Raw genomic sequence first — 27,743 nt, forward strand, 5'->3', positions numbered from 1 at the left:
AGTGCAGAACAGTGCAGTACAGTACACTCCATGTCTTTGATCCATCCTTTGAACATAAAGTTTTCCCCTGTTTAATCTAAAACGGGTTTTCACTACACTGTGTGCTCAAATTGGTTCCACTAGAGACACAAGCCTCAGGCAAGACAAACTCTACAAGGCCACTATAACTCAGAATCTTAATAAAATCAATAAGCAAGGTTCTTTAAAAGTGAAGCCATGGTTAAGATACAGGACACTCCTCAAAATAACTACTCCCTTAAAATGGACTGTGGGCCGTTCTGGCTCGGACAAGGGTTACTTGCTGCCCCTGACATGGTGATGTAGGTTGTGTGGTTTAAATATCCAGAGACATCACAGGAAATGTGCATGTCCCATTGGTGTGGAGAAGGGATGCTGAACTGGCTGAACTGCGATGAAAGACTGTGTTAAGAAATCCCAGATCTACAGTAATATATGGTATTTGGCAGCCACGCTTCAAAGGAGACATGAATCGGTTAAATAGAGCTGAGCTGACTTCTGAGTCCTGAATGTTCAGTGTCTGATAGAGTCATATATGCTACTTACTGCCTACCACAGATGTCCAGATTTCCACACACACACACACACACACACACACACACACACACACACACACACACACACACACACACACACACACACACACACACACACACACACACACACACACACACACACATAAATGCACACACACTAACACACATGCACACAGTAAATGTGAATGCTTGTGAGTGGTATTTCTGTTTTATCATCTTGTGCATAGTGAATCATTTGATGCATAGTGAATCGTTTGGTGCTTGCATCCAGAGAACATCAACAACATGTGTTCGATCATGTGTATTGAAACCAAACATCAATACCAATCAATATATGTAATTCATACACATCATGTACATAATTTGAAATTGAACTGCTGGCATGTATTGTTCCATGACTGCAATAGCCTATTATCATTAGTCATCTGATTTACCTATTTATTTGTTTCTTGTTTTTTGATAATTCGTTGCAGCCCTCCTATTCATGCAACATTATTGTTTTGTTTTGTTTTTCGGATGAAATTATGTTTCATTTTTTTTAATCATGTTTTCATAGTCATGATTAATGTAACTATCCTGTTATTCTCCGAGTCAGCCCAGTCTCCAAAAAGAGAGAATCAACCTACCTCAACGAAATAGAAGCAGGGCAGTAAGCTGACGCTGTCTTTCGTCATATTTCCTTTTTGTCTTTCTCTTGAAGACATGTTTGGTCCCCCGATACTCGATAAAATAATAGCGGTAACCTGCTGTAAGATGGTCAAATGTCCAATACTGCTGTCACAACTGGGTGCCAATATCATACGCGCACGACTGCCCCTCGCTTCATTCCGAAGTATACCGTGGATGAAGAGTGCGGGTTGCAACCACAGTCGGCATGCACCTCACAAGACTCTCTTAAAAAGGCACAGAATCTCCTAACCTGATTTTGAGAAAGTATCCTCGTTGCTAATATAGCATCATTTGCATCTCTTGATAAAGACTAGGCATACACTTGGGCCGCACGAGCAGTCACCGAGTAAAGTCCTTGGAAAGCTGCTATGACATCAGCAGTGCTCTGCTGTTTTACACTCTGGCGCTTTAGGGAAAGGCGCAGGCGCACTCCGGAACGCATGCATTCATAAACATGAACTGACAGCATTTTAATTAGCTCAGCAGTAAAACAGTCACAGTATACAGTAGATTTCGACTTGTCTGTTAATCCGGCTTATGTGTGCAGTAGCTTCCAAATGACATCATGAATCAATCCATTTCTACTGTAAATGTCTTCTACCAATACCTATCAACAGGACCATTGCTAATCTTTTGGGGGCCCTAAGCAAGATTTGGTTGCCCCCTAATTTTAAATTCAGCGAGAATAAATTCGTTTTAAAGTTAATTTTCTGCAATTCTATACATTATGCCATGGGGCGGAGAGACATTTAGCAATTTTATGGCAAATTCCATGTAGTTCAAATAGTTTTTGCAATGGGGCAGATACACATTTCAAGATCACCGTGCACTTTCACCACCCTGTGAAGTTTTTTCATCTGCAGCCTGATAAACTGAATGGTTTCACGAGTCGTAGTGGGAGGACCACACACCATATTCTCGTGTGACTCCAAGTTTACTTCGATATGATGGTTATCATATCAATATTTGCGCATAAAGTCGTTTACACCGCTATTTCTCACATAATTAATTTTATGGACAGAAAAAAAATCCCACCATGTCGAACTGACAATTTTTTTGTCGGCATTATACAATTATACCGAAACTTCATGATTCCATCACAGCAGTCATCTTTGTTTTTTCATACGGAATGACTTTACTCACATAAAAACTATGGATGGAAACATGGTTAGTGACTAACATAACAATAAACAAATAATAGCTGAAGCACAACCAAATTTCAAACTTGTACTTACTGAATTCCACTATTCTAACTCTCAACAGTAAGTTGAGACCCTGACTGAGTTCCAAAATATATAAATGGGGTTTAGGGCCCCCTAAGGGCCTGGGGCCCTAAGCAATAACTTATGTTGCTTATGCCTGGAGCTGGCCCTGCCTATTGATCTTGGCTGGATAGATTGCTGCTTAATGTGACTGTGGTTCAAGTGTAGCAATATTGTGCAGCACTAATGGTGTAAAAACTTGATAGCCTATATCTTTAATGAGACTATCTATTACTGGCATTGATACAGAGTGGGTGTAATTAATGGACTCCCATTAATGATTGTTCTCTCCTCAGGGAGGAGAGGACAATCATAATTAATTAACGAAATATTCCTCTTTTCAACTATCTTCAGACCCATTTCACATCCTCTGATTACTTTTTTAATTTTCAAATATCTATTAATTGGGCCCACGGTCAGAAGATAAGAATGATCCAAATCTGTTAAATATGCCTACATTTAGAAAACAAGACACTTGCGGTAATTCAGCACCATTAATGTTAAATCAGAACCACATGACAGTTAGCCACTATTGGCCACTCTAAATGTAGGCTACCTGGAAGTTTATGTCACTCTAGTATCTGACTAGCAAACGGACACCATGCCTAGTGAGTGACCTATATTCCTGAATACAGTGGCAAGAAAAAGTATGTGAACCCTTTGAAATTACCGATTTCTGCATAAATGATACATTTCTGCATAAATTTGTCACAACAATAGACAAACACAGTCTGCTTATATTAACAACACACAAACAATTATACATTTTCAGGTCTTTACTGAACACAACGTGTAAACATTCACAGTGCAGAGCGGTAAAAGTATGTGAACCTGTGGATTTAATAACTGGTTTACCCTCCTTTTTGCAGTAATAACCTCAACTAAACATTTTATGTAGTTGTTGATCAGACCTGCACAACAGTCAGGAGGGATTTTGAAACATTCTTCTATACAAAACTATATCAGTTCAGCAATATTCTTGGGATGTCTGGTGTGAACTGCTCTCTTGAGGTCATACCACAGCATCTCAATTGGGTTGAGGTCAGGACTCTGACTGGGCCATTCCAGAAGGCATATTTTATTCTGTTGAAGCCATTCTGTTGTTGATTTACTTCTGTGTTTTGGGTCGTTGTCCTGTTGCATCACCCAACTTCTGTTGAGCTTCAATTGGCGGACAGATTCTAAAGGATTCTAGCCTAACATTCTCCGGCAAAATGTCTTGATAAACTTGGGAATTTATTTTTCTGTCAATGATAACAAGCTGTCAAGGCAAAGCAGCCCCAAACCATGATGCTCCCTCCACCATACTTTACAGTTGGAATGAGGTTTTGATGTTGGTGTGCTTGTCTTTTTTCTCTCCACACATAGTGTTGTGTGTTCCTCCCAAGCAACTCAACTTAAGTTTCATCTGTCCACAGAATATTTTGCCAGTAGCGCTGTGGAACATCCGGGTGCTATTTTGCGAACCTCAGACGTGCAGTAATGTTTTTTATGGACAGCAGTGGCTTCTTCTGTAGAGTCCTCCCATGAACACCATTCTCGTTTATTTTTTTTACGTATCGTAGACTCGTCAACAGAGATGTTAGCATGTTCCAAAGATTTCTGTAAGTCTTTAGCTGACACTCTAGGATTCTTCTTAACCTCGTTGAGCATTCTGCGCTGTGCTCTTGCAGTCATCTTTGCAGGAAGGCCACACCTAGGGAGAGTAGCAACAGTGCTGAACTTTCTCCATTTATAGACAATTTGTCTTACCATGCCCTGATGAATATTAAAGCTTTTAGAGATAGTTAAGAAATAATTTTCAGCTTTAGGCAAGTCAACAATTCTTAATCTCAGGTCTTTTGAGATCTATTTTTGTTCAAGGCATGGGTCACATCAGGCAATGCTTCTTGTGAATAGTTTTTTTATAGTGCAGTGCAGCTCTAACTGTCTCATTGATTGGACTCAGGGTTAGCTGACTCCTGACTCCAATTAGCTTTTGGAGAAGTCATTAACCTAGGGGTTCACATACTTTGTCCAACCTATACTGTGAAAGTTTGAATGACCTATCAAACAGAGACAAGAAAAATACAATAACTTGTGTGTTATTAGTTTAAGCATAGTGTGTTTGTCTATGGTTGTGTCTTAGATGAAGATCAGATCAAATTGTATGACCAATTTATGCAGAAAACCAGGTAATTGCAAAGGCTTCATATATTTTTTCTTGCCACTGTAGGACACCTTTTACTAGGAGAAAGAGTTAGAGTTGATGGGGGATGGGACGATAGCAACAGTGGTGTAAACTAGCCTTCACTTCCATGACATTACAGCAAAAAGACTGTCCAGGGTTGCGCATGCGCAGTAGCGTATTTGCTGCATCCACCAAGGTATTTGACAACATACCGGAGACACTGAAAGTATTGAAATTAATGAGTTATTTTCACGAGAAGGGACCTTGGAAATTCGTAGAACACTAAATGTACATCCAAGAAGCAAACGTCCGTAGAGATACAAACATATGAGTCACGTCTGGTTGTTTATTTATCACGTTCAGACTTCTGAAGCTGTTGAGTCGCTAAAACTCCTTGAGCAGTCCAAGGTAGGACTTTTTCCCGTTATCCGGTCAGCACTGCAGAGACTGTCGTAATTGTCGCAGGGTAGATGTTCAGTCGTAACTGCTCTGCATTTTGTTAGGTAGGCTACTGTTCGTGCAGAGAATGAGAAAATACAGCAATGCACCACATATGATAGCCTATGGCTCTATGCTTTCTAAGGACGTGTGGTGGAGTGCATCGAGGAGGAAAGCTAAGAAAACGTCGAAACATTCATATCGGTAGAGTTTCAGAGTATTGACATTTTGAAATGAGGCTCAATGTACTACATTCGTTATTATAGTGTTATTACGATCTGCTTTGTTACAGTTTCAGGTTCTCTGACCATTATTGTGTTGTATAGGCTACTGTACCCATGGATCCCTGATACAATCTTCAACCTACACTGTACATACAGTACACAGTAAAACATTGATGATGGATTCATCTGTAGCAGTTTATAGACGTATTTGAATATATCCTTAAAGGGGTAATCAGCTGTTGCTACATCCATTTATTGACTTAAATTAAATATGTACTGATTGATTATTAAAGAATATAACTTACATATGACATAAGCTTAGTTCAACTGTCATACCCCATCAGAACCCAGCATATAAGCTTGTTTTACTCCAATGTTTGCAAACCAATATAAAACCTTAAAACATGATTAAAACTATCATTTTGATATCTTGGATGGTCAGTCCTTGCAACCATAGCTCTGTCTATGAATTTGAGAGTTGTTACACTTGAAGAGTTTTTGTTCCAAATCACTGTATATCCATTTTAAAAAATGTTAGAAAATGAGCTTTTATTTAAAAAATAAATTATTAAAGAGATTGGTGTGTTTTTTCACAATCTAATCATGGCATAGGGTTGTTCAACGACAGACATGTAGTTGTTTAAAATGTATCATTTTAGGGTTTCAATACAGAGTCAAATAATCATGTTTTTGCTAAATGCTATATAATCGCCAAACTCCCAGATAAATAAGTAGTACTGCTAGGTTTTACACAGTCAAATGTACCAAATAACTACATTTTAAAGATATAAATGTACAAATGATACATTTGTGACATCAAAACAGTATTCATACCCCTTGACTTATTCCACATGTTGTTGTGTTACTGCCTAAATTCAACATTGATTAAATAGATTTTTTCTCACCCATCTACACACAATAACCAATAATGACAAAGTGAAAACATATTTTTTGAAATATTTGTACATTTATCGAAAATGAAATACAGAAATATTTAAGTATTCACACCCCTGAGTCAGTACTTTACAGAAGCACCTTTGGCAGTGATTACAGCAGTGAGTCTTTCTGGCAAGTCTCATAAGAGCTTTCCACACCTGGATTGTGCAACATTTGCCATTATTCTTTAAAAAAATCTTCAAGCTCTGTCAAATTTGTTGTTGAACCATTTTCAGGTCTTCCCCTAGATTTTCAAGTAGATTTAAGTCAAAACTGTGACTCAGCCACTCAGGAACATTCACTGTCTTCTTGGTAAGCAACTCCAGTGTAGATTTGGCCTTTTGTTTTAGGTTATTGACCTGCTGAAAGGTGAATTCATCTCCCAGTGTCTGGTAGAAAGCAGACTGAACCAGGTTTTCCTCTAGGATTTTGCCTCAGTTTTGTCTCTATTCCGTTTCTTTTTTATCCTGAAAAACTCCTAATCCTTAACAACTACAAGCATACCCATAAAACATGATGCAGCCACCACCATTCTTAAAAATATGGAGTGGTACTTAGTAATGTGTTGTATTGGATTTGCCAATTTTTTCGCAGTATTACTTTAGTGCCGTGTAAACAGCATCCTATTTTGGAATATTTTTATTCTGTACAGGTTTCCTTCTTTTCACTCTGTCAATTAGGGAAAGGGAAAGGGGGATACTTAGTCAGTTGTCCAACTGAATGTATTCAACTGAAATGTGTCTTCCACATTTAACCCAACCCCTCTGAATTAGGTTAGTATTATGGAGTAACTACAATGTTGTTGATCCATCCTCCATTTTCTCCTATAACAGCAATTAAACACTGTAACTGTTTTAAAGTGACCATTGGACTCATGGCGAAATCCCAGAGTGGTTTCCTGCTTCTACGGCAACTGAGTTAGGAAGGACGCCTGTATCTTTGTTGTGACCATGTTCAAATGTCAGCTTTTTTCTACCCATCTACCATTAGGTGCCCTTCTTTGCGAGGAATTGGAAAACTTCCCGGGTTGTTGTGGTTGAATCTGTGTTTGAAATTCACTGCTCGACTGAGGGGCCTTAGATATAATTGTATGTGTGAGGTACAGAAATTAGGTAGTCATTAAAAAATCATGTTAAAGACCATTATTGCAACAGAGTGAGTCCATGCAACTTGTTATGCGACTTGTGAAGCACATTCTTACTCCTGAACTTATTTAGGATTGCCATAACAAAGGGGTTGAATACTTATTGACTCAAGACATTTAAGTTTTTCATCTATAATTAATAATAAAAAAACGTAAATAAGAAAAACATAATTCCACTTGAACATTACGGGGTATTATGTGTAGGCCAGTGACCAAAAAAATCTCAACCATTTTATATTCAGGTTGTAACACAAAAAAAGTTAAGAGGTGTGAATACTATATACAGTACCAGTCAAAAGTTTGGACACACCTACTCATTGAAGGGTCTTCCTTTATTTTAAAAATGTTCTACATTGTAGAATAGTATAGTGAAGACATCAAAACTATGCAATAACAAATATGGAATCATGAAGTAACCAAAAAATAGTAAAATATATCAAAATATATTTTAGATTTTTCACAGTAGCTACCCTTTGCCTTAATGATTGCTTTGCACACTCTTGGCATTCTCTCCAGCTTCACCTCTAATGCTTTTCCAGCAGTCTTGAAGGCGTTCCCACATATGCTGAGCACTTATTGGCTGCTTTTTCTTCCCTCTGCGGTCCAACTCATCCCAAACCATCTCAGTTGGGTTGAGGTCAGGTGATTGTGGAGATCAGGTGCAGCACTCCATCACGCTCCTTCTTGGTCAAATAGCCCTTACACAGCTCAGAGGTGTGTTGGGTCATTGTCCTGTTGAAAAACTAATGATAGTCCCACTAAGCGCAAACCAGATGGGATGGTGTATCGCTGCAGAATGCTGTGGTAGCCATGCTCGTTAAGTGTGCCCTGAATTCTAAAATAATCACAGACAGTGTCACCAGCAAAGCACCCCCACACCATCACACCTCCTCCTCAAATGCTTAATGGTGGGAACCACACATGCAGAGATCATCCGTTCTCCTACTCTGTGTCTCACAAAGACACAGTAGTTGGAACCACAAATCTCAAATTTGGACTCATCAGACCAAACGACAGATTTCCACCGGTCTAATGTCCATTGCTCGTGTTTCTTGGCTCAAGCAAGTCTTAAAATAAAGAAAAACCCTGAGTAGGTTTGTCCAAACGTTTGACTGGTATTGTATATTTTAAATTCAATAATTAAGTACAGTACTGTGAGATCTGTATGTAAAAATGTACATTTTATATTTTTGTCATTTAGCAGATGCTCAAATCCAGAGCGACTTACATTCATCATAAGATAGCTAGGTGAGACAATCACATATCACAATCAAATATACATAATACAAACATTCCATTACACCTTAAAAATTGATATAGCATTTTGCAAAAGAAAACACATTTTAATACACACCTAAAATCTATTAATTTAAAATCTGAGAACAGTCATATTTTACACATATGCAAATTTGGTTTTAGAAAAAATATGTATATAATATATTCTATTTTTTTGTTTATCCAGTTGGATTAACTCTCCAAATAGTCTACTTGACCACTCGGAGGCGTCCGCATGGTCCTAAAGCATACCGTTGCCTCGTTTTGTATCACATTCCAATGATAAAACTGGGGGCAAAAATGCAATTTCAGAATGTGGGAGGGACATGTCCCCCCTGTCCCCAGTGAAAGTTGTGCCCCTCCCCATAAGCAATCATTTCCGATGAAAAAACACAAATGTGAAAAATGTGAAATAAACTCCTGAATTCTTCATGCCTAATCCCTTATATATAGTTTTTACCAAAACAGGGACTGGGACAAAACAGGGACTGCTGGGACAAAACAGGGACTGCTGATTGCTATTTTACGGTTTAGACTGTTAATATGTCTTCATATTTGACACACAATACTTTTTCCTGACAGCAAGGTGAACATAACAAATATGTCTAAGAATAACCAGTTCTGCCTAGAAGGCACTGTGTGTTTAGCGATATCTACTAATAATGTGCTTTTATGACACAATGGAATAAGCCCCTTATACTGTATCTCAAACATGATGGGAAAAAAATTACACTAGATCTCGGAGTTGTTGAATCTCTAGAGATTGAGATAACGCTCTACCTAAAGCTAGGTGATAAAACACAAGAAGATCAATGATCAGTGTGCCGTGGAAATGGATTAAAGAAGCTCGAGGTAGATAGAAACACCATATTGTCTCAAGCCTAATTACGTACAGCTCTCCCTGGTGAGGTGAGAGAGACTGTTTTCTGTCCCAAATTGAACCCTTTTCCCAGGCTTCTCATGACAAAAACTCCAATGATCAAATACAATACAATACAATTCTAATCAAGCTCAAGATGGAATTCTTCCTTCAGCATAAATGGCCTTTCAGAACCAGACAAAATTTGTGTCTGAGGAGAACACTCTTTCCCACCTTGACTGTTCCTATATTACATGGCATTTGAATCCGGGGTACACCACACACCCACTCTGTCTGCATTAGCAGTGCACTGCAAAACAAAACTATCTGCTCACACATTGTTTCTGGGCTGGTCAGGGCCCGATTTATTTTGGGAAACCAGGCCCTGGTCTGGTCTGATCTCTTCTGGTGTGATCTGGTCTGGTATGATGTACTTAGCTTTTGCCTTCTGACATAAAAGACAAGTAAACAATACCTCCTCTTTAAAGAGCAAGGTTTGGCCCACCACATGCAGTAGAAGCAGAACATGTTTAAACAATGAGGAGACAGTTGTTAAGAAGAGCATAGTTGTGGAAGGGTCCTGGAATAGACTGAATCACAATGATTCCCCATCTCATTCTGAGCTGGTAGTTACTGGAGTATGTATTCCTTCTCATCTGCTGTGGAATTAGAATCAGGTCTCTGCTTTTAGATGTCCGTGCTTGTCTGCTCCGTTAATATGCGTAACATCATAGAGGGTATCGAGATGCATGCTGCACACACAAGCACAGGGCCAAGGTTAAAAATGTAATGCCCCAGAGGCAAAGCACAGTGATTCACTCTACGTTTGTTGGATTTAAATCCATCCTTAATTGATCGAAAATGGTCATTGTTATGTTGTTAAGTTTAATTTAAAAATGTCTCATTCAATTCCCACCACTCATATTAAGGTGCTTTATACCTGTAGCAATTGTAGCCTGATTGTGTAGACAGTGTTTCTAGACAGTGTTTCTTCTAGACAGTGTTTCTTTGAGCTACTAAACCAAACAAATGCCTTTCTCTCTCTTTCTTTTTCTCTCATGAGAAGTTGAACCCAAGGTTATTTACTGAAATATGTTGTACATCATAAACATGTCCCTGTATATGACAGGTACTCTTCAGCTATCTCCCTAATGCCCCCTTGTGGTAATGAATATGATAGCAATGTATAGCCTGCTAAGGGCCAGAATAATGTGTAATCCTGTCAAAAGCTCATATAGAGAATCAACATAACATCATATCAACTCCTGCCAAACATTTAGAATGAGTACATTGAAAAAAATAAAACATCTGTGAGAAAACAAGTGAGATGACCTGTACTGCAATCTTAAAGTGTCTCAGAGTAGGAGTGCTGATCTAGGATAAGTTGTAACTTTTCGATCATAATTAATACGGGACTTCTATTCTTAATTGTTTCATGAATATGTCCCCAGGTTTCTAAAGGAGAAAACCTCTTGTTTTCTACGACAGTTGTGATAGTGTCAAAGATTGTTTACAGGCTCCATCTAGTGGTTGACTGTAGTAGTTGTAAATAAAGGTTTAGGCACCATACATACAGTTTTCGAATGGAACTCTAATTAGTGTCCCTTTGTATACAATTTTACAGTTAATGCCACATTTTGGTGTACGGAAACATGCCTGCAGTCGCAGAAAGATGGGAGCCAAGAGATAAGAGGAAATTCTTCACTTACCTGCTTGTGGAGGTAAGATTGTATTGTTATGGAGAATTGTTCCCTTACAGATAAAAATCACATGAATTCCACATGTTAACACATGTGATCTTTTGTGAGCACTTGTGAGAACATGATCTCATGTTAAATAAATGTGACAACATGGGGATGTAAAATGTCAACATGTTATACCATGAAACTACACATGTGACATTTCACATGAAAAATCATGTGAAAACATGTTTTTGCAACATTTCACGTGACGTTTTACATGTTAAAATGTATTTTGGGAATCATGTGAAACCATGTGTGTTTAGAATAATTCACATTTCACATGTGAAATTATCCGCAAACGTGTTTTTGGAACACTTCACCTGAGATATTGAGGCGATTCGAAAATCTGGCACAGGTTTCCCCGGTGGGAGGAGGGAGGAGTTGGCACCGGGTGAAAAGTGATTGATTTTGGAACAAGGCCTCCCTAAAAAAAATTTCTCAATTTGTATTTATTTTAGCCAGGATATTCCACTCAGAAACAATTGCGTTGTTTTCCAGGGAGTCTTGGGTTCCATAAAATCATTAAAAACATACACATCACATACAAGTTGACTCTAAAAACACACCATACACAGATGCATATACACAGCATATCCATTAGCACACATTCAAAAGCACAGCTAAAATCACAGTGAGAGCCAGGTTCCCCGTTCAAAGCCAACGCCGAAGTCAGCTCAAAACAAAAGTGACCTAGGTTAAGCACATGGAGTATCGAGTCGTAATTCTGTGTTTTTACATGCAAAAGTGTTTGCTTTTGATAAATATGCTTTTATCTTCCTTCTCAATGAAAACTAGTTTGAAATTTTGAACATATATTTTGTATGGAAAAGAGACGTTGTATGTTTCTGAATGATGCACCATGCTGCCTTGTTCACAACATGACCGAGCAGCGCAGATTGCTGTTCGATATGAGAAGGGTGTACCTCCCTCACATATTTAGTTTCATGTTGCTTTACATGTTGCCACGTGTTGTCACATTAACTTCGCATAAGATCACATTAGTTCACACGTGAAATTCATGTTTTTTTTTCTCCATAAGGGCATGGATCATGTTAGCATTTTTGTAAGATGTTCTCAAGACATTTGTTTTACCAGTCGTCAGGACCTCACATGATGGCCTCAGATGGTCCCAAAACATTATAAGTAATGAAATGGTATTGAGTTTTAAAGTAAGTAGTATGATGTTCATCTAAATTTGAACACACAACCTCTGGATTCAAGGTGTGCTGATCCTTCTGCTGTTCTGCAAAGTCTGTAGCATTCCTCTACACATTCATTACCCATAATACATCTCTGCACATAGCTGAAGAGTGGCATCTGCACTGCTATTTTAGTTAGCACTTAATCTGACTATTCTCTCATCATTGATTTCCTTTACCTATTTCAGATATTTCACCGTTCTCTGTATAGTTTAATGTTGGCAGGCATATTATTCTGTTTCAGTGTTACTCCTGAATCGCAATGACAAATATACTAGTTTTCTTGAGTGTATTTTTAACCAAGCTGATATTTACTTAGAAGTAAGTAAAGTAGGAATGCAGGTGAAACCAGCCATTGACACAGACATGGTAGCAGAAATATCAGAATGCCGTGAACCAAGAGGTTGTGAGTTCAAAGCCCAGGTGAGGATGCGTTGAATAATAATTACTGTATGAATAAACATGTCATGTATGTCAAATATGTAAGAAGAAACACTGTATTTTAAAAGCGCTGTGTATCATAATGACTCATTTCTGCCACATGTGAACTGTTCCAAAAATACATGTTTTCATATGTAAAATGTCACGTGAAGTGTCCCCGAAAACAAATATTTTCGTGTGAATTCATGTTGTTTTTCCGTCAGTGTTATACTCTTATAACTGTTTATACAGTTTGTCTTCTGTTAATTGGAGCGATTGTACATCTAAATGAATTTCTAACGACTTCAGCTCCATCTTGAAAACATTTCCTCTTCATTTCATTTCCTGTACCCTTAGGAAACACTGAACCCAATGAACACAATGATGTAGCCTTGAACTTCTCAGTTTTACTCAGAGATGTAACTCATCTCTACACATATTTATGAGGGAGAACGAGGAGACGGGATATGTGAAAATGTCACAGCAAATGAACTGAGCTGGCTCTGCGGGTTATTAACGCTGTGATTTTCACCTGCAGAATACGCAAGGCTGTTTAATCACGACTTTATTAGCATCACATGTTCTCTGAAAGAACATCATCACCATCATCATCATAATTGAACTCCACCAAAATCATCGGCCTAATCGTTTCACATTAGGTGTGAAATGAGCCTGCTCCTTCTCTCGTCTCCTCCTCTCAATTTGACAGAAGTGTGAACAATTATAGCCCACTTTGGCATCCTCACAAATGATTGAGATCCAACACAAACACTTATTTACGTACAAAACCCACTTAAATATCATCATGTTTACTGAGAGGAAAGTCCTATTGTGTACATTGATGACTAACCACCCCAGTTTCTCCGTAAATTGAAATCAAAGATATCATAGTTATTCATCAGCATCTATCAATCCAGTGGATCTTACTTCATCTGTGCATCTTTGCCATGCATAAACCGTGCTTGGCATCTATACATATATCTGCGTACGTGTTTCAGTTACTCCCCACTCAGAAAATATAACATCCCAAAACATATGAATTATGTGCATGTCATGCAAGGTTCCTGTCCGTAATTTGCCTATACTATGTAATGGCACACATGTATAATGTCATTTTAATGAAATAAGGAGACAAAGAAAGCATTAATGAGAAATGTCTCCGCCATGTGAGGAGATGTGAGTGTACTTTAGACCGGTGGGTAAAGACTGCCCACGTACATATCCTGGGAGTAGGAGACTGACGTGCTGCAATACCTACTGGGCCAACCAGGCTGGTGCTAGGAAGGAGTGGGTTTAGGGGCTGTTGAAGGCATTGAGTTGTTCCTGTGTTCCTCTGAGGGGTTAGGCTGGGGATGTGTGGGAGAGAAGTGAACTGAAGGTCATTGTCAACACATAGATAGACCCACTCTTCCAGTAGCACAAGCCTTGTTGGTGCAGTAAATGCTGCACATCATTCTACCCCTGAGGCTTCACTCCTGTGGTCCTCTGAGGGGTTAGAGGGGCTAGGGATGTGGGAGTGAGAGCAAAAGAGAGCCTAAGAGGTTGAAGCAGAGGCTGACTGGTCCCACCGCTCCTCTCCTCTCTCCCTCAGCCCAGACGGAAGAACAGAAACAACACACAACAGTCCTGGCTCTGGAGAGAGAGAAAGAGAGTGGGGAGCAGTCTGCCTCCTCAACACAGAAGTCTGACAGTCACTTATTTTCTATTTTCTTTAGAGCGACTGCCTTTAAAATAAACGAATCCCTTTGAAAATGGCCTATGTGACATCGATATGAGTCAGAAACAGTTAGTTACTCTAGTGTCAAAATGGACTAACAAGTGTAAATACAATAATTTTGGTCATAAAGTCTTGTCTAAAACGGAGTTGTGAACATCTGTGTGTCACAACGGGTAAATTAAGGCTGGGTTTTGATTTGATGATTTCCATTTGCCCATTAACATGTGATGAACAGCTGCAGTGACTGCTCTCTATCCAACAGCATAATGAGACAACAGCCCGACTTAGTTTACATAAGACAACACATTGCACATTGTTTTTCTTGAGAAATACTGCACCAAACACCTCAGTTAGATGTAAAGTGGTGCAACTAAAACATCTTCGACAAAAACCTCAAAAATAATTTCCAGATTTCTTGAGTTATCTAAGATTCATTCTGGGGATTTTGATGCATTGAAATAGGCTACTGCCTCTACAGTGTCTCATGGGGGACAAACATCATTCATCCAAACGTGGAATCCGTTAGAATACACACCTCCAAGCCTGAATGTCGTTTTTCTAATGAGCAACAGAAAAACCCATGTGCCAAAGCTGCTTGGATGTTGGAGATGAGCATATTGCTTTCTCTGCTTTTCCTTGCGTTTATTGTAGGTTATTGTTATCACCTAAACTGTGGACACCATGCCTGGATATTATCTCAGAAACATTCCATTAACTATTTGTATATATTCAGAAATGCTGGCCTCTGACGAGCTTGCATGCAGTACATTCAGGGCATTCACACCCAATGTACTTTAGCAGCCTACATTTGAAGTGTTGAATCTGCCTGTACAGAAGAACACAGGGGCCCTCTCCCAGACAATGTAGTACCAAGTCTCTCTGGGCTCTCAGTATCACAGCTTGGCCTATTTAATACACTAGATCATCACAGTCCTCCATCAACTTAAGGGCTCCCTGAAAGCTCCACACAGCTCTCCTCCTCGCTTCCTTTGTAAAAGACACCACAGAGGCCAATCCTCTCCCACTAGCTCCCAACTCACTCCGTCAGCAGCCTAACTCCACTCGGGCAGAAAGCACTTCAAAAGAGAAGAAGGATACAAGAGATGGCCCAGGAGGTCCATACCAGTGACAGTCTTTCTATCTTTCTATCTCTCTCTCTCTCTCAAATTTTATTTGTCACATATGCCGAATACTAAAGGTGAAATGCTTACTTACAAGATCTTAACAAACAATGCAGTTTTAAGAACATAGAAAATAGAATTAAGAAAATATTTACTAAATAAACTAAAGTTTAAAAAAAAGTAACACAATAAAATAACAATAACGAGGCTATATACAGGGGGTACCGGTACTGAGTCAATGTGCGGGGGTACAGGTTAGTTGAGGTAATTTGTACATGTAGGTAGGGGTATAGTGGCTATGCATAGAGAATAAACAGCGAGTAGCAGCAGTTTAAAAACAAAGGGGGGGGGGGGGTGGGATTAATTATTCAGCAGATGTATGACTTGGGGGTAGAAGCTGTTGGGGGTAGAAGCTGTTGAGGAGCCTTTTGGACCTAGACTGGAGTCTTTGACAATTTTTTGGGCCTTCCTCTGACAATGTCTAGTATATAGGTCCTGGATGGCAGGAACCTTGGCCCCAGTGATGTACTGGGTTGTACTCACTAGCGCCTGTAGCGCGTTACGGTTGGATGCTCTCGATGGTGCAGCTGTAGGTCTTTTTACAGATCTGCGGGCCCATGCCACATCTTTTCAGTCTCCCAAGGGGGGAAAGGGCAGCAGGGTAGCCTAGTGGTTAGAGCGGTGGACTAGTAACCGGAAGGTTGCGAGTTCAAACCCCCGAGCTGACAAGGTAAAAATCTGTTGTTCTGCCACTGAACAGGCACCCACTGTTCCCAGGCCGTCATTGAAAATAAGAATTTGTTCTTAACTGACTTGCCTGGTAAAAAAAGGGCATTTTTGTGCCTTCTTCACGACTGTCTTGGTGGGTTTGGACCATGATAGTTTGTTGGTGATGTGGACACCAAGAAACTTGAAACTCTCGACCTGCTCGCTACAGCCCCATCGATGTGAATGGAGGCATGATCGGCCCTCCTTTTCCTGTAGTCCACGATCAGCCTCTTTGTCTTGCTCATGTTGATGGAGAGGTTGCTGTCCTGGCACCACACTGCTAGGTCTCTGACCTCCTCCCTATAGGCTGTCTCATCGTTGTCGGTGATCAGGCCTAACACTGTTGTGTCGTCAGCAAACTTAATTGTGGAGGAGGAATCGTGCTTGGCCACACAGTCGTGGGTGAACAGGGAGTACAGGAGGGGACTGAGCACGCACGCCTGAGGGGCCCCCGTGTTGAGGATCAGTGTGGCATATGTGTTTTTGCCTACCCTTACCACCTGGGGGCGGCCCGTCAGGAAGTCCAGGATCCAGTTGCAGAGGGAGATGTTTAGTCCCAGGGCCCTTAACTTAGTGATGAGCTTTGTGAGCACTATGGTGTTGAACGTTGAGCTGTAGTCAATAAATAGCATTCTCACATAGGTGTTCCTTTTGTCCAGGTGTGAAAGGGCAGTGTGGAGTGCAATAGAGATTGCATCATCTGTGGATCTGTTGGGGCTGTATGCAAATGTGGGTGGTTCTAGGGTTTCTGGGATAATGGTGTTGTGAGCCATGACCAGCCTTTCAAATCACTTCATGGCTACAGAGGTGAGTGCTACGGGTCAGTAGTCAAACAGGCAGGTTACCTTAGTGTTCTTGGACACAGGGACTTTAGTGCCTTGTTGCAAACAATATGTTTATTCTGTACAGGCTTCCTTCTTTTCACTCTGTCAGTTGGGTTAGTATTGTGGAGTAACTACAATGTTGTTGATCCATCCTCAGTTTTGTCCTAACACAACCATTAAACTCTGTAACTGTTTTAAAGTTACCATTGGCCTCATGGTGAAATCCCAGAGTGGTTTCCTTCCTCTCTGGCAACTGAGTTAGGAAGGACGCCTGTATCTTTGTTGTGATTCTGTGTATTGATACACCATCCAAAGTGTAATGAATAACTTCACCATGCTGAAAGGGATATTCAATGTCTGCTTTTTTTTACCCATCTACCAATAGGTGGTTGAATCTGTGTTTGAAATTCACTGCTCGACTGAGGAAACTTACATATAATTGTACAGTAGGTGTGGGGTACAGTAGTCATTCACAAATCATGTTAAACACTATTATTGCACACTGAGTGAGTCCATGTAACTTATTATGTGACATGACTCCTTAATGCATTTAGGCTTTTGCCATAACAAAGGGGTTAACTCAAGACATTTCAGCATTTCATTTTTTATTATTTTTAAACATTTCCACAAACACAATTCCACTTTGACATTATGGGATATTGTGTGTAGGCCGGTGACAGAAAATCTCTATTTAATCCTTTTTAAATTGAGGCTGTACAACAAAATGTGGAAAAGGAGAAGGAGTGTGAATACTTTCTGAAGGCACTGTATCTGCATTTCAGTCTTAATCCACTAGAGGTTGCACTGCTGTTCTGTATTTCTCTCATTTGCCTCTGAAATATTACAGCAATAATGAACCAGGGTGTGTTTAATTGATATTCATATAGTTATATTGTATATATGCATAAAATACAGTATGTAACATTAAAGACCGGAATTAATTTTCCTCCAATATAGTCCAGCATTGCACCGTGGAGACCTCTTTAAAGAGAATAAGATATAACAAATGCATTTGTTACTCTCCTTTAAGCTATGTGCATAGTCACCAAGACCTTCCCTCATACATCTCACTGTGACTGTATCACATGGCCAGCGCAATGAACTCTTTATTTAATCTATTAAACATGGTCTAGTTGTGAATAAAAGTGAAATACTGTGGCTTTGGTCTTGTGCTTTCATAGACTCGATTTATGAGGTTGTGGAATTTCACACTTGTCTCACGCATTTGAAAACTGATTATCCACCCGACTTTGCAAGACTTTCGTACTTTCTCATTCACCTCATTCATCTGAGTGCTTCTCACTAAGTGATTTCAAGCTTGTTAGGCAAAGGTCCCAAATGTACTGTAATCGCTATATTAGACAATTCAAAACAAAAAAACACAGTTTGAAGTGAGAAGAGGCATTGGTCTGAAGCCAAAAAATAAAATAAAATTCATGAGCACCACAATGCCTATTCCACCCATGCTCTACCAAGGTTTTCCAGCACAAAGCGTTGACCTACTACAGTAGCTATGTTGGTATTGTACTTCAAACTATGTTTTGTCAGGTTGCTTAGGATTCAAACCTTCTCAAATAGCCAAATTCATACTCTTAGAGGAGGTGCCCCCACAATAATGTGACTTGTACCACATACAAGGGAAAGTATTGGATTTTTCACTCATCACAGTAAGATATTATCCCATTATGTTACCTTTTCATGCTTTTTGTATGAAATGAAAACAACTTTGTTTTTGTACATACAAGACCATCAGGCTTAATTGAGCAGTTTTGTTTTGTACAACAACAAAAAATCATAATAAAATACTGATCAATGGACAGTTCATTACCCCTGTCAAGATAATATCACTGTTTGTACTTGAATATATTTTTTGCAATAAAAATAGTGAGGCAACAATTATACATATTTACAATGGGCCTATGTCTAAAACTACATACAGCCAAATTATATACACTGAGTGTACAAAACATTAAGGACACCTGCTCTTTCCATGACATAGACTGACCAGGTGAATCCAGGTGAAAGCAATGATCCCTTATTGATGTCCTTTGCTAAATCCACTCCAATCAGCGTAGATGAAGGTGGGGAGACAGGTTAAAGTATTTAAGTCTTGAGACATGGAGTGTGCACTGTATGTGTGCCATTGAGAGAGTGAATTAGCAAAATATTTAAGTGCCTTTGAACGGGGTATGGTAGTAGGTGCCAGGCACACCGTTTTGTGTCAAGAACTACAACGCTGCTGGGGTTTTTCATGCTCCACAGTTTCCTGTGTGTATCAAGAATGGTCCACAACCCAAAGGACATTTAGCCATCTTAACACAACTGTGGGAAGCATTGGAGTCAACATGGGCCGGCATCCCTGTGGAATGCTTTCAGCACTTTATAGAGTCCTGAAGAATTGAGGCTTTTCTGAGGGCAAAGGGACTCAGTATTAGGAAGGTGTTCCTAATTTATTTTTATGCTCAACATAGTTTTTAGTTTTTAATTACCATGTTTTTTTACATCGAGGGGTGATTATGCAGCATTTTAATAAACATTATAATTAAGCAATAAGGCACAAGTGGGTGTGGTATATTGCCAATATACCACTGCTAAGGGCTGTTCTCCTCACGACACAACGTAGAGTGCCTGGATACAGCCCTTAGCCGTGGTATATTGACCATACCACAAACCCTCAATTTGCTGATCAGCATTCAGGGCTCGAACCACCCAGTTTATAATACAGCATAACAAATATGAACCATGTTCTCAATACCATCAATAGAATATCAAAATCCTATGCTAAAAAGGAGGTTCAATGAAAAAACCTTGTAAACTAGGCTCAATGAATGAGCCAATTAGCCAAATTGAATCGGATACAGAACTTATTCATGAATAGACAAAAACCCGCCCACACATATTTCAAACATCATTTCCATACCTGGATCACAGGGGAAAAGGAAAGGGGAAACCAGGGCTGGATGTCGTACAGGCTATATATTTGCTGTGCCTCACCTGTCAGAAGATGAAAACGAAGCTGAACGGTAGCTCTACCACTGACACTGAACTAACACTATCGAGGTGCTAACATTAGCCTGCTAGCAAGCTGGCAAGCTAGCTTTGTCTTACCTCAGGAAGACAAACTTATAACATGAAATCATGACACCACACAAAGACTGTTTACAGAGTACAATATGTGACCAATACTATTACGTGTAAAGTACAATGTTTTCAGAGGTTACAATTTCCATTTAGTGAGTATCGTACTTAAAAATGGGAGGCGGGAGAGAACACAGCCTAGCTCATTCAGATTGAAACAGCTCTGAATGAGCTAGCGCGCGCAGTGCTGATGACACACAGAGCCCAAAAAATACCAGTAGGAGATTCAACCAAAAACAAATTTTGAAAAATGTGTGATTTAGTGAATATTCATTGCCGTACTAAATCCTGTTACAGTAGCACTGGGCTTATACAAAAAAAGCCTGCAGAACCCTGTGGATCATCAAGAGCAATTTTGATAACTCCTGATACAAACACTGTAACAAATTACAAACTGCTGAGAAAAACCTACAAAACACAAAGTCATTAGACGAGTACAAAACTCTGAAGAGAAATGTGGTGAAAAACTATTTGCCCCCTTTCAGATTCTCTATTTTTGCATATTTTTGATACTGAATGTTATCAGATCTTCAACCAAAACCGAATATTAGATAAAGGGAACCTGAGTTTACAAATAGCAACAATGTCACGGTCGCCATAACGAGGAGACCAAGGCGCAGCGTTGTAAGCGTACATAACTCTTTAATGAAAGAGAGAACACTGAACAAAACTATACAAAACAACAAAACGAACTGTGAAGCTATATGACTAGTGTAAACAGGCAACATAGAATAACAACCCACAAAATACCCAAGGAATATGGCTACCTAAATATGGTCCCCAATCAGAGACAACGATAAACAGCTGCCTCTGACATAAACACCTACACTAGAAAAACCCCTAGACATACAAAAACCCCTACAAAAACTAAATAAACCACCCTTGGCACACCCTTACCTAACCAAAATAATAAAGAAAACAAAGATAACTAAGGTCAGGGCGTGACAGTACCCCCGGGCTGGGGACCCTCGCTGCGTGGATCATCGCCGGATGTTCTGGACTGGGGACGGGCTGGGGACGGGCTGGGGACCGTCGCTGGAGGCTCCGGACTGTGGCCCTTGGTTGGAGGCTCCGGATTGTGGCCCGTCGTTGGAGGTTCCGGTCTGTGAACTGTCGCTGGACGCTCTGGACTGGGTACTGTCGCCGGACGCTCTGGACTGGGTACTATCGCCGGACGCTCTGGACTGGATACTGTCGCCGGACGCTCTGGACTGCCGAGGCGCACTGTAGGCCTTGTGCGTGGTGCTGGCACTGGTGGTACCGGGCTGGGGACACGCACCTCAGGGCGATTGCGAGGAGCAGGAACAGGGCGTACTGGACTGCCGAGGCGCACTGTAGGCCTGGTGCGTGGTGCCAGCACTGGTGATACCGGGCTGGGGACACGCACCTCAGGGCAAGTGCGGGGAGCAGGCATGGGACGTACTGGACTGTGGAGGCGCACTGGAGGTCTGGAGTGTAGAGCTGACATAACCCGTCCTGGCTGGATGTTTATACTTGCCCTGCTGGCGCTGGCACAGGACGCACTGGGCTGTGCAGACTCACCGGAGACACAGTACGCAGAGCCGGTGCAGGATATCCTGGTCCAAGGAGGTGCACTGGAGACCAGGAGCGCTGAGCCGGCACCCTCCTTCCTAGCTGGATGCCCATTCTAGCCCGGCCAATGCGAGGAGCTGGAATAGAGCGCACCGGGCTTGAATAGCGTACTGGAGACACCATGCGTTCCACCACATAACACAGTGCCTGACCAGTAACACGCTCCCCACAGTAAGCACGAGGAGTTGGCTCAGGTCTCCGACCTGACTCATGCAATCTCCTCGTGGTCCCCCCCAAAATCCGTGTACCCTCATATCTTCGCCGTTCCTCCTGTGCTATCTCCACCTGCCTCCATGGTAGGCGATCCTCTCCTGCCAGTATTTCCTCCCACGTCCAGGATCCTTTACCGTCCAGTATTTCATCTCATGTCCATGCTGTCTGCTCCATCAAACGCTGATCCTCCTTTTCACGCTGCTTAGTCCTTTTATGGGTTGTCCTGTCACGTTCGTCGTATTGATTAGACCAAGGCACAGCGTGGTAATGTGAAGCTATATGACTAGTGCAAACAGGCAACTAAACATAGAATAACAACCCACACAATACCCAAGGAATATGGCTACCTAAATATGGTCCCCAATCAGAGACAGCGATAAACAGCTGCCTCTGATTGAGAACCAATCTAGGCAACCATAGACATATAAACACCTAGACTACAATAACCCCTAGACATACAAAAAACCCTAGACAATACAAAGACTAAGGTCGGGGCGTGACAAACAAAAACAATTAATGCAACCAAGTGCTTCCTGTAGTTGTTGATCAGTCTCTCACATCATGTGGAAGGATTTTGGCCCACTCTTCCATGCAGAACTATTTTAACTCAGCAACATTTGTGGGGTTTCAAGCATGAACTGCTCGCGTCAAGTCCTGCCACAACATATCAATTGGGATTAGGTCTGAACTTTGACGAGGCCGTTCCAAAACTTCAAATGTGTTGCTTTTTAACCATTTTCATGTAGACTTGACTATGTGGTTTGGATCACTGTCTTCCTGCATGACCCAGCTGTGCTTCAGCTTCAGCTCACAGACGGATGGCTTGAAATTCTCCTGTAGAATTGTCTAATACAGAGCAGAATTCATGGTTCCTTTTATTAAGGCAAGTCGTCCAGGTTCTGAGGCAGCAAAGTATCCCCAAACCATCACGCTACTACCACCATGCTTGACCGTTGGTATAAGGTTCTTACTTTGGAATGTAGTGTTTTGTTTTTGACAGACATAATGGGACCCATCTCATACAAAATGATAACTCAAGTTTGCCAAAAAAAACACCTGGAAGCACCTGGATGCTCATCAAGACTCTTGTTAGAATGTTCTATGGACAGATGAGTCAAAAGTATAACTTTTTGGATGACATGCCTAGCTAGACGATATGACTAGCATTCCTTGTTTGATATGCCTCGTTTTCCTTGCCATCGTTAGCTAATGTTCTACCAGCCAGATGAGAGCTAACTAGTTAGCTACTTCGCCAGCTAGCTAATCAAAACAAAATTACATTTATTGGCTAGATACCTTTACTGTATTTGCCTCTTCGTTAGCTAGCTAGCTTTCAGCTGACTGGTGCTAGCTAGCTACAGAGGATAACTGCTGGACATTGTACAAGCAAGTTAATGTTAGCTAGGTAACCTAGCTAATTAAAATATGTGCTTGAATCTATTGATTAACCTCAGCTCGAAAACCACAGCTAAATATTTAGCTAGTTCTGGGGGGTGAAAATTGTTTGGTGACCCTACTGCTAACGACCCTGTTAAAAATCCGGTATGTGGTTCTCGTTAACAGACCGATGGCTCATGACGAGAGGCAGGAAGTGTGTTGTGGACCTCCAAGCAAGTTGATTTGCACATTTTCATCGAGATTGGTGTCATATTGGCTTAGCTATGATGGCAGGGAGATTAGAATTTAACACTGAGCCTCAACCAGTCGCCGTGTCTGTAATATATAGGCTTGATATTGAAAGCAGCGGTCTACCATTATCTTCTCAAAATGGTTATTCCATATCTAGTTTAATTTTGTGTTCTGTAAGAGTGAGATTTCCCATATGTAATTCTAAAGTACATACAGTGCCTTTGGAAAGTATTCAGACACCTTGACCTTTTCCATATTTTGTTACGTTATGGCCTTATTGTAAAATATTTTTTTTAAAATATAAATATCTTATTTACATAAGAATTCAGACCCTTTGGTATCAGACTTGAAATTTAGCTCAGGTGCATCCTGTTTCCATTGATCACCCTTGAGATGTTTCTACAACTTGTTTGGAGTCCCCCTGTGGAAATCCAATTGATTGGACATGATTTGGAAAAGCACACACTTGTCCATATAACATCCCACAGTTGACAGTGCATGTCAGAGCAAAAACCAAGACATGAGGTCGAATGAATTGTCCATAGAGCTCCAAGATAGGATTGTGTTGAGGCACTATAACGGTTTTCGTCTGGTGAAGGAGAAGAGGACCAAGGTGCAGCGTGGTAAGTGTTCATTTTAATAAACAAAATAAACTGAACACTGAAATGACAAAAATAATAAAGAGCGAAAACGAAACAGTTCTGTAAGGAATGCGCACAAGACAGAAAACAATCACACACAACCAAAATGGGGATAACAGGCTACCTAAGTATGATTCTCAATCAGAGACAACGATCGACAGCTGCTTCTGATTGAGAACCATACCAGGCCAAACACAGAAATACAACATAGAAACAAGAACATAGACTACCCACCCCAACCCACGCTCTGACCAAACTAACACAAAGATATAAAAAAGGAACTAAGGTCAGAACGTGACAGGCACAGATCTGGAGAAGGGTACCAAAACATTTTATGTAGCAATAAATGCCCCCAAGAACACAGTGACCTCCATCATTCTTAAATGGAAAAAGTTTGGAACCACCAAGAATCTTCCTAGAGCTGGCCACCCGGCCAAACTCAGCAAACTCGGGGGAGAAGGGCCTTACTCAGGGAGGTGACCAAGAACATGAGTTCCTCTGTGGAGATGGGAGAAACTTCCAGAAGGACAACCATCTCTGCAGCACTCCACCAATTAGGCCTTTATGGTAGAGGGGGCAGACAGAAGCAACTCCTCAATAAATGTCACATGACAGCTCGCTTAGAATTTGCCAAACAGCACCTACAGACTATCAAACCATGAGAAACATGATTCTCTGGTCTGATGAAACTAAGATTGAACTCTTTGGCCTGAATGCCAAGCGTCACATCTGGAGGAAAACTGGCACCATCCCTACGGTGCGTGGTGGTAGCAGCATCATGCTGTGGGGATGTCCTGCTCTGGAGCGCTCAGGACCTCAGAATGGGGTGAAGGTTCACCTCCTAATAGGACAATGACCCTAAGCACACAGTCAAGACAACGCTGGAGTGGTTTCGGGATAAGTCTCTGAATGTCCTTGAGTGGGTGGCCCAGCCAGAGCCCAGACTTGAACCCAATCTAACATCTCTGGAGAGACCTGAAAATAGCTGTGCAGCAGCTATTCAACCTGACAGAGCTTGAGAGGAATGGGAGAAACTCCCCAAATACAGGTGTGCCAAGCTTGTAGCCTCATACCCAAGAATACTCAAGGCTGTAATCACTGCCAAAGGTCCATCAACAAAGGACTGAGTAAAGGGTCTGAATATTTATGTAAATGTGATATTTCAGTATTTTGTTTTTTATCAATTTGAAAAAAAAATATCTAAAAACCTGTTTTGCTTTGTCAGTACGGGGTATTGTGTCTAGATTGATATGGGGAAAAATTATTTAAACAATTTTAGACAAAGACTGTAACATAACAAAATGTTGGAAAAGTAAAGGGGTCTGAATACTTTCTGAATGCACTGTCGGCAATTTGTTTCTGAATAGGAAAATACATAGCAGCAACTGCTTTTCTTATGTAACTTCATCATGTTTAACTTGATGTAACTTTACCATCCCATTCACATAACTATAGAATCACCCAACAAAGACTGCATCAGTCTTTCTCCAATTGTACGTTGTACCTTTGTGGTAAAGAATGTTCTCTGTAGGTGACATTTCCTGCACGGAGTGCTTGGTGGTGGGTGTTAATGCAGAGGAAAACAGCAGTAAGGTCCTACACCACAATGGTGGTCACAACTAGTTTTCGCTTTGTAAAATCCCACCATTTTGGGTAAGATATTGCACCTCCAAGATAAAGGCAATACATAATCTTATCATGTACGATAATTGTTTATTCTGGGAGATTCTGCAGAACAAATTTGAACGGCTGCCGAAAAACAATTGTGTCCAATAAAGGACATGTCTATTGCAATACCTATTATGGATGTGATTGTCAAAGGAAGGTTGTTTGATCTTGGTAATAATGTCTTAAGGTAGACAGAATCAAGATTCACAGTGGTAGCGATTGTACTCATGATTGGAATCTGTAACAGTCTCAAACCCTTTCCTGTTGAGACAACAAGTCGAATGTCTGGTATAATTTCTACATTCTTAGAACGGTAGATGTTCCATGTGAGTTCTCCCCTGTTCTAAGTTTTCACAGAATTAAGCTTTGCACAAGGGAAGGAGACGCCAAAGTGTACGTAAACAGGCAGAGAGAAAATAAGTTAGCTTGGAGCGTTCAACATATTTGCATGTATTATTAATTACACAGTTAATGACCCCAGGGATGAGTCTCGATGAGCTTGATCTACTTAGTAATTATCTTCTTACAGTATCTATCAGTCCCTAGAAAGAATCCCTGCTACACCAGCGATGTCTACACCAAGATAGAGATAGTAATATAAATACAGTAGACGACAGAAGAGAGATAGTGTCTACACCAAGACAGAGATAGAGATAGAGATAGCAATAGAGACCAGGGGAGAGATACCTAATACAGTATGTTTACAATCTAAACCAAGACACTTGACCTTCTTCTCCTTTACCATGTCACAGAAGTAATATATTGTGTAAAGAATGAATGGCCGTGTATTCAATTAAATAACACAGTATGTGCTGTATAGGTGGTAGTTTTGCTAACACAACCAGATTGGTATAAATCACTATACTGTACATATACAGTTCTATGTTGCATGATCAGACAAAATAGACTGTGAAAACTGTAAATGCAACAAACAGACATGTTGGTTATTTGCCATAAAGGAAGCAGTTGTTATAAACGAGTGACAGAGTACTTCTAATAATATATGAGTGCCAAATTTCACAGTATATTTATTTACCCTAGTTTAGCTCATTAAGATTCACAGGCAACACTAATGATAACAGTCATCACAGAAAGAGGCACCACCACATGTTTATTAATTCACAGCAGTCACATTACAGATTCAGGTGTCAAACTGCCTCTGACTCCCATTACAGTGACAACAGGAGAGCATGGACCTTTTCCATATCTCCCAATGCTTCTTGGTGTCACTATTCCTCAGCCTGGCTGCCACTAATATTTACATTAAATAAAATAGCTAACAGGATCCCTTCATATCTTCTAAGTTGTGTTAAAGACAGTGTTATGCATTTCTTTTGAAGTGTGGCACGGCAGATAAGCCTCAACTGCTTGAAGCGTGCAACTTTGAAGTTGTCCTCCGTTGCTTCGCCTTCTTATAAGTGGTGTTTATTCAGATGCGGTGATGAAATCAAATATATGCTGAACAGTAAACGGCATGGTGGATAGACTGTCTGCCTCGGGATATCTGAAGTTATAGATGTATTTAGCTACAGTCTATTT

At 40.5% G+C, this 27,743-nt stretch overlaps 2 protein-coding genes across 3 annotated transcripts in view; one reads left to right on the forward strand and one right to left on the reverse strand.

The window, feature by feature from the left end:
* LOC135522678 (phospholipid phosphatase-related protein type 4) overlaps window positions 1-1,587 on the reverse strand; it is a 46,877-nt gene extending 45,290 nt beyond the window's left edge. Inside the window, exon 1 of the mRNA XM_064949170.1 lies at window positions 1,181-1,587. Coding sequence (XP_064805242.1) covers window positions 1,181-1,354 — 174 coding nt within the window. The 5' untranslated portion in view covers window positions 1,355-1,587. The remainder of the gene's footprint in view (window positions 1-1,180) is intronic.
* Window positions 1,588-4,855: 3,268 nt separating this feature from the next.
* The window catches only part of LOC135522679 (phospholipid phosphatase-related protein type 5-like), a 107,949-nt gene continuing 85,061 nt past the window's right edge, over window positions 4,856-27,743 (forward strand). For both annotated transcript variants that reach the window (XM_064949171.1, XM_064949174.1), the window contains exons 1-2: window positions 4,856-5,063; window positions 11,156-11,252. In XM_064949171.1, the coding sequence (XP_064805243.1) occupies window positions 11,184-11,252 (69 nt within the window). In that variant the 5' untranslated portion in view covers window positions 4,856-5,063; window positions 11,156-11,183. The remainder of the gene's footprint in view (window positions 5,064-11,155; window positions 11,253-27,743) is intronic.

The sequence above is a fragment of the Oncorhynchus masou genome, chromosome 30, assembly GCF_036934945.1.
Source record: "Oncorhynchus masou masou isolate Uvic2021 chromosome 30, UVic_Omas_1.1, whole genome shotgun sequence".
In the NCBI taxonomy this organism is placed as follows: Eukaryota; Metazoa; Chordata; class Actinopteri; order Salmoniformes; family Salmonidae; genus Oncorhynchus; species Oncorhynchus masou.